Source organism: Orycteropus afer, unplaced genomic scaffold (assembly GCF_000298275.1).
Source record: "Orycteropus afer afer isolate SDZICR_OR568_19922 unplaced genomic scaffold, OryAfe1.0 scaffold00275, whole genome shotgun sequence".
Taxonomy (NCBI): Eukaryota; Metazoa; Chordata; class Mammalia; order Tubulidentata; family Orycteropodidae; genus Orycteropus; species Orycteropus afer.
The window spans coordinates 1413874-1422590 of NW_006921862.1; the positions used below are offsets into that span (position 1 = coordinate 1413874).

General features: G+C 37.5%; 1 protein-coding gene across 1 annotated transcript in view; it reads right to left on the bottom strand.

The window, feature by feature from the left end:
* Positions 1-8717, bottom strand: part of FBXO4 (F-box protein 4) — a 34768-nt gene that overhangs the window by 8389 nt on the left and 17662 nt on the right. Inside the window, exons 3-5 of the mRNA XM_007950523.2 lie at positions 6994-7214; positions 3140-3215; positions 2860-3035 (exon numbers count right to left, since the gene is read on the bottom strand). Of these exons, the coding sequence (XP_007948714.1) occupies positions 2860-3035; positions 3140-3215; positions 6994-7214 (473 nt within the window). The remainder of the gene's footprint in view (positions 1-2859; positions 3036-3139; positions 3216-6993; positions 7215-8717) is intronic.

Consider the following 8717-nt stretch of genomic DNA (forward strand, 5'->3'; position numbering starts at 1 on the left):
TGTGGGGCTGGTGCGGGATCGGGCAGTGTTTCGTTCTGCTGTGCATGGGGTCGCTATGAGTCGGAAACGACTCGACGGCACTTAACAACAACAACAACTGATTAATCCCTAGTGATTAAGAAGAATCACCAGTAGTTGGAAAATATGGTCTTGGTGATAGAAATAATGCCAGAGATCACATGATAGAATTTTGCCAGACCAATGGCTTATTCACTGAAAATACCTTTTTTCAACAACACAAACAGTGGCTATAAACGTGTACTTCACCAGATGGAGTACACAGGATCAGACTGACTACACCTGAGGCAAGAGGCAATGGAGAAGCTCAACATCTTCAGTTAAACCAGGCCATAAGCTGAGTGTGGAACAGACCATCAACTGCACATATGCAAATTCAAGTTGAAATTGAAGACAATTAAAACAAGTCCACAAGAGCCAAAATATGACCTTGATTATATCCCTCCTGAATTCCGAGACCATCTGAAGAATAGATTTGATGCACTGAAACCAAGGACTGAAAACGAGAGAAATTGTGGGATGACATCAAGAACACCATCCATGAAGAAAGAAAGCTCATTAAAAAGACAGGAAAGGAAGAAAAGACCAAAATGGATGCTGTACACAGGGTCACTATGAGTCAGAGATGACTCGACAGCACCTAACAACAGCAACAACAGTTCTTTATCATGCTTGTTAAAGTAGAACATCAGTAAAAAAAGAGAAAGACCTTCAAGGAGATGGACTGACACAGTAGCTACAACGATGGGCTCAAGCACAGCAATGATTGTGAGGATGCACATGACTGGGCTGTGTTTCCTTCTGTTGTACATAGGCGCCTAACAGTAACAACAGCAACAACAGTTCTTTATATATTCTGAATACAAGTACATGTGTTCTACAAACATTGTATTTTCTCATAGTTGTTTGCTAGTATTTTTATTTTCTTAAAAGTAACTTCTTAAGCAGATATTACTTTTGAAGAAGTCCAATTTATCAATTCTGTGATTATGGTTTTTGTGTCTTATCTAAGAAAGCTATGCACAACCCAAAGTAAAATACTGTTTTTCACTGTTTTATTCTAGAAGTTTTGTATGTTATCTCTCTCAATGATATCTATAATACAAGTTAATTTTTGTATATAAGTGAAGTAGGGTCTAGGTTTAGTTTTTCCATATGGATATGCAATTGTTCTAGCACTGTTTGTTGACTAGACTATCACTATCCTTTCCTTATTGAATTATGTTGGCACGTTTGTTTAAAATCAGTTGATCACATATGTGTGGGTCTATTTCTGGACTGACCATTGTGTTTGATTGTTCTTTATGTCTACTCATATGCTAATATCACACTGGCTTTATTAAAGTAGCTTTATAGTTAGTCCTATAATCAAGCAGGTGTTCTAACGTTGTTCTTTATCAAAAGTTTTAGCTTCTTTAAACAACATGCATTTATACATGAATTACTGAAAAAGCTTGTCAATTTCTACAAAATATGCCTGATCAGATTTTAATCACAATTGTGTTGACTCTCTATATAAATCTGAAAAGAAATGACACCTTAACAATATTGTCACTTAATCTCTCCATGTATCCATTCTTTTTAATATCTCACAATAATGATTTATAGTTTTCAGCAGATAAATCTTGCAAATCTTGCACATTTATTAAATTCATTCTGAGTATATTTCATATTTTTTTATATCATTGTTATGTTAACATCACTTTCTGAGAGTGTCAACATCTAGGACATCTTTGGGTCTGGTTCAAATTTCTGCTTTATCTCTTAACAACGGGTCATTTCACTCTGACTTTTGTCTTATATTTTTTATTTGAATGCTAGGCATTTTGTATAGAACAATAATACAGTCTGAGGTACATAGGATTTGCTTCCAGCAATGGGCATATTTCTTCTTTTAAAGATCACTGATATTCTGAGTTGAGTCAACTTAGTCAGTAGTTGAGCTGTATTTGGCTTTTGTTGCTATAGTTACCTTCAGAGAACCAAATTCCTTCAACAGTGAACTGCTGTTACCTTGTTCTTTGAGAAAAATTTGTAGTGCCAGATTTTCTTTCTCAGGGTTTCTGTACACATTTTTTAAAAAATCTTTATTTATTTGTCTACTTGTTTTATGGGGTGATACAGGGCAGAAGACTGAAAACTTTTCTTATGAATAATTTTCTCCGGATCTTCAGAGTACAAATTCAACAGAAATTCAAAAGTGTATATATACACACACTTTTGAAAATAGTTATATCCTACCTGTTTATAAAAGATTTAAGGAAGAAATAATAATATTGGACTGTATAACAATACTCTGATTCCAAATCTATATAGCATTGCAAATGGCAATTATTCAGATTATTTATAGCAAGTGTTCTTAACTAATCTACTTAATTAAGATAAATACTCCATCCCACATACCTCTCTATTATCTGATTAATTAAAGCAAAGGTAAAATTTTTAACAGTTAACTGTACAAATTATTTTAATATTGCCAGAGTAGGCAACAACATTAATGCAAAAACTGAGGAGGTATACAACACAAAAGTACTATATAGCTGTATTATCGACCTTTGGTATGCATCAGAATTACCTGACACAATCCAAGTTCCTAAATCACCACCAGGGTAAGCCTTAGGCAGCTGTATGTTTAACAAGCTCCTCAGTAATCCTAATGCACATCAGGTTTGGGAACTTACTATTAACAGTAATAATCATAAAATTACATTGCTAAATTAACCATCATATTTTTAAGAAGGCCCAGTAAAAAGTAAAACTAAAAGACTGAAAACATATTCTTCTTTGCTTTGCAAACACACACACAACAATGTTTTTAAAAGAAAATAAGAGAATGCTTACTTTTATGAGCTTCAGCATTTGCAACATAGATGAACCCATCTACAGCTTCACACACCTTCTGAATTTGTGGAATCACACTGTACCGGCTTCCCTGTTGATCATTTCCTTTACTCTGTAGACTGAATATCTTGTTAACTGCACTTGTGTGCTCTTCCCTTGCTCTATCTCTTTCCTTTCTATAAGAAAAATAAATATGAAACACAGATACTAAGTAGGTTCCATTCCTTTAAAATGTTTCATTCCTGGTGTCTCAGGTAGGCCACTAAATAGGTAGCCTTACCTGGTAGTTGAATATAATATTAGGATGTTGAATTTATGTTGGCTGCTCAACTGAAAATTGACTCCTGATCCAATACCTGAAGGGGAAAATTACAATAAGAAAAACAGTCATGATTAAACCAAAGATGAGACTAAAAACTCAAAATGAAACTCACTGCCATCAAGTCAATTCTGACTCATAGCAACCCTCACAGGGTTTCCAGGGCTGTAAATCTTTACGGAAGCAGATCACCTCTCTTTCTTCTATAGAGCAGCTGGTGGGTTTGAACCATCAATCTCCTAGTTAACAGCCAAATGCCTTAACCACTACACCAACAGAGCTCCTTAAACAGATCAAACTGGAAAGATAATATTTAGTGAAATCAAAAAGAGCAAACAAACAAACAAAAACACCTCTATGACAAATCATACATACCTTTGGTATTGAATGCAATGTTTGGGTGGAAGAAAAGATGCTATGTCCAATTCATAAAAATATTGACGAATGACACTATCACCCAACATGAAATCCAAGCCAGAAACCTGGAGTCATCCTTACTACTGCTAATACACATTCATTCTGTCAAATTCACATCTTAATATTTACTCTATCAACACCACTGCCACTAACAGTGACTTAGTTCAGATCCTCTTCATATTTTTATCACTACATTTTAGTAGCTTCTTACCAGGTTTCCATGTTTCTAGCCCTTTCTAATCCATTCTCCACTCAGTAATAATCTCAGAATAATGTTTCTAAAATGCAATCCTGATCATCTCACTCCCCTGATTAAAATCTTTCAATGGCTCCCAAATGCTTAAGGAGAGCATACCACTGTCTTCTCACCTAACCCCTCTCTTCCTAGGTACAAAGAACTACCCCAATATGTCATGCACATCAAGACCTTTGTACTTTTGCAAAAGTAATCCTCACTGCCTAGAATACTTTTTACACTGTTCTTTTTTGATAGCCTATTCCTACTCACCACCACTCACCTGTCAGTTTGTCATCCTGTGGTAGCTTTCGTGTTGCTGTGAGGCTGAAAGCTATGCCACTGGTATTTCAAAAAACAGCAGGGTCACCCGTGGTGAACAGCTTCCAGTGGAGCTTCCAGAGTAAGAAAGAGGGAAAGCAGTACAGGGCCATCCACTTCTGAAAAAAGCGGCCGCTGAAAACCTCATGAATAGCCATGAAACAATGTCTGATATATTACTGGAAAACTTTATAAACGAATAGCAGTGAAACACTGTCTGATACAGTACTAGAAATGAGCCCCTCAAGTCAGAAACCACTCAAAATATGACTGGGAAAAGAGCTACCACCTCACGGTATAGTCAAACTTAATGATGTGAATGGAGGAAAGCTTCTGGGACCTTCATTCGCTCATGGGCAAAGTATTATAATAAAATGTGGAAAGACCTAGAGTTAGAAAACCAAAAGGGAAGAGCATGCTGGGCATTTCTCAACCTGAAAGAATTGAATAAAATATTCAAGTCTTGAATAGCAATACTGAAGGATTCTGTGGGCAAAATATTAAATGATACAGGAAACATCAAAAGAAGACTGAAGGAATACACAGAGTCACTGTACCGAAAAGAACTGGTCAATGTTCATCATTTCCAGGAGGTGGCATATGATCAAGAACCAGCGGTATTGAAGAAGTCAAAGCTGCACTGAAGGAAGTGGAGAAAAACAAGGCTCCAAGAATTAACAGACTATCTACTGAGATGTTACAACAAATGAATGCTGTACTGGAGGCACTTACTTGTTTATGTGAAGAAATGTGGAAGACAGCCACCTAGCACTTAGCCACCTGGCTGGAAGGATGCATATTTGTACTCATTCCAAAGAAGGGTGACCCAACAGAATGTGGAAATTACCAAACAATATCATTAATATCACACGCAAGTGAAATGTTGCTGAAGATAATTCAAAAACTGTTGCAGCAGTATATTAACAAGACACTGCCAAACATTCAATCTGGATTCAGAAGAGGATGTGGAATGGGGGATATATCATTGCTGATGTCAGATGGATCTAGGCTGAAAGCAAAAACTACCAAGAAGATATTTACCTGTGTTTTATTGACTATACAAAGACATTCAACTGTGTGGATCATAACAAATCATGGATAATACTGCAAAGAACAGGAATTCCAGAGCACTTAATTGTCCTGTTGAAGAACCTGTACATAGACCAATAGGCAGTCATTTGAACAGAATAAGAAATACTGCATTGTTTAAAATCTGGAAAGGTGTGAGTCAGGGTGGTATTCTTTCATGATACTTATTTAATCTGTTTGCTGAGCAAATAATCCGAGAAGCTGGACTATAAAAAGAACAAGACATCAGGGTTTGTGGAAGACTCATTAACGAGCTACAAGATGCAGATGACACAACCCTGCTTGCTGAAAGTGAGGAAGACTTGAAGTACTTAAGGATGAAGATTAAAGACTACTGTCTTCGATATGGATTACAATTCAACATAAAGAAAACAAAAATCTTCGTAACTGGAACAATAAACAACATCATGATAAATGGAGAACGAGTGAAGTTGTAAAGGATTTCATTTTACTTGGCTCTACAATCAACAACCATGGATGAAGCAATCAAGAAATCAGACATCATACTGCACCAGGAAAATCTGCTGCAAAAGATTTCTTTAAAATGTTAAGGAGCAAAGACATCACTTTTAAGACTAAGGTGTACTTAACCCAAGCCATAGTATTTTCAATAGCCTCATATGCATGTGGAAGCCAAACAATGAATAAAGAACTAAAGAAGAATTGATGCCTTTGAATTGTGGTGTTGGCAAACACTAAAAATAACCACTGACTGGCAGAAGAACAAACAAATCTGTCCTGCAAGAAGTACAGCCAGAATGCTCCTTAGAAGTGAAAATAGCTAGACTTCATCTCACCTACCTTGGTCAAGCTGTCAGAAGCGATCAGTCTCAGGAGAAGGATATTATGCTTGGTAAAATAGAGGGTCAGCAAAAAGGAGGAAAATCGTCAATGAATTGGATTGCCACAGTAGCTGCAACAATGGGCTCAAGCACAGCAAGGATTGTGAAGCTGGAGCAGGGCTGGGCAGTGTTTCATTCTGTTCGACACAGGGTCACTGTGAGCTGGAGCCAACTCTGGGGCACCTAACAACACCACCATTCCTACTCGTCCTAATGACTCATGTGAGACATTATCTTCACTGTGAAGCCTTCTTTGACCCTCACATTTCTACTCAGGAACTAATTACATTATAGTCTAATTACTTGTATACTTTTCTACCTCTCACCTAGACCAGGTATCTTCAGAGAAGACAAAGATTTCTTTGTTGTTATTTTAAATCTCTGCACCCCTAGCATCTAATAGGTGCACTCTGTACATGAAGTAAGTAAAGAATACGCTAGATTATATTGTTATTTACATTATATTTTATATCCTGCTTTGCCAACTAACTATACATTTCTCCCACAGAAATATGGGTTACTGATGATTTAGCTTTTTATTGAAATTCCAGATGCTGAATGATTTTTGCTTTCTCTTAAAATATGGTAAATATGGTATCCTATACAAATACATATAGATAAAACATAATTTACTTTCATATAATCTTAAATTCTGTATCAGAACTTGAGGAATAAGGAAGATGTCTGCATCTTAATAATAAGTAAATTCTTTGAGTCCATTGAGGTGATGTTGGAGGGCAGGGAGCAGCTGCCATTCACCAAATTACTGTATTTCACTACATCAAAAAGTTAATTTAAAAATGAATGACTTTCAAAAAAAAAAAAAAAAAAATGAATGACTTTCTATTTAACATTAGTATCAAGCACAATTGGTTGAATTATTATATACTGTAAATTAACATGAAAATTACCATCAATCTGCCTGTGAGGCAAACCAGCAGTTGGGCAAAGTTCCTCGGATGACATCAAGCTCAACACCAAAGATGTATTCAATTCTTCCAAACCTGGTCCAAACATAGCAAATCGTGGTTCATTATGAATGATCAGTGAGTGTAAAAAAGAGGTGACAGCTCCATACATAGGACGGCTGGATTTCAAAGATCTTCTTGTATGTGGACAACACATTTTATAGCTGTGTAAAATTGTCACAATTAGAGAATAGCACACACACACACACACAAAAAAAAATCTTATTTGTACAGCTATACATTCAACTACATAATCTGTTGGCTCACTGCAATTTAAAAGAGATACAATGATTATCATATAGCTCCAATCCTCAAGAAGGACAGTGGAGAACAGATAAACACCACTATAATATGTATACCAAGAGCCATGACAGTGAAAAGCATAGGGTACTGTGGAAGTGGTCCAGAAGTGGTCAGGAAGTAGTTGCTTACTTTCTAATCTTTCATCTAGATTATCTTGTGGAACATTTGCTCTAACATTTGTTTCAATAATTAAACTTCATCACCTAGAACACTGGTTCTCAAGCTGAAGATATTTTGCCACCCAGGCAATGTTTGGCAGGTTCTGGAGATTTTTTGATTGTCACAAAGGAGGAGATGGGTAAATACTGGCATCTTGTGGGTAGAGGCCAGGTACACTACTAAACATCCTACAATGCACAGGATAGTCCCCCAAAACAAAGAATTTCTGGCCAAGATTGAGAAATCCTGAAATAAACATACACAGCATAAATACTACTAGAGGTAAAAAAAAATTATGTGTATATATATATATATCATCAAGGTCACTAACATATATATGTAGGAGCTCTAGTGGTGTAGTAGATTAGGCAATTGGCTGCTAAGCAGAAGGTCAGCAGTTCAAACCCACCAACCAGCCTCCACAGAAGAGTGATGGGGCAATTGTGGTGCAGTGAATTACTTGGTCTGGCTTTTCTAGCTGTGTCTTTTTAACTCCCACCAGATTACTGGATGGGACCATGCAAATAAGGTATATGGAACTCTAATGTGAGGATTGGTTAGTTTTGCCATGCTGCGGGGCTTAAAATGGGCCCTCCTAGAAGCTGGCTGGGGAGGGTGGGGGAGAGCAGGGATCTCACTGCCATCAAGAGAGACTAGTCAGAGGTGGAGTGGAGCAGAACACGTCCCTAGACCCAAGATTCCTGCATCCTGCACTGGACCTCCTTGGCAGAGACACACTGGCAAAGAGACGGTGGCAGTGGAACCAAGAGGCACAAGTGTGGTGCATTTGGTGTCCCTATCAGCAAAGCTAAAAAGCGCTTTGCAACACACAAGCAGGGCAGAGGCCAAGGGCCAAAGAGGTATGCCTGAGGGCATAGCAGAGGGGTGACTGTCCTGATTGAAGAACTGTATCCTGAGAACATTCCTAAATTGAAACCTTTTATTTTCCTACTAAACTCCATAATCTTGAGTATTATCTGTGAGTTCTGTGTGGCCATTGCAACGAATTATCAAACCCAGGAGAGAAGTAGTGAGGGCCATGGGAGGGAAGGCTAGCGTCAGCGTTAGTAAAAAGGTTGGAGGATGGCAGTATGTCTGGCCTCATAGGAATAAGCCTTGGGCTACTGATGGTGATTTGCCTCTCTCTTTTGAAGTTAGAGGAGGTCAGAAGATGTCGTCCCTATGACCTTCTTGCAGCAATCTAC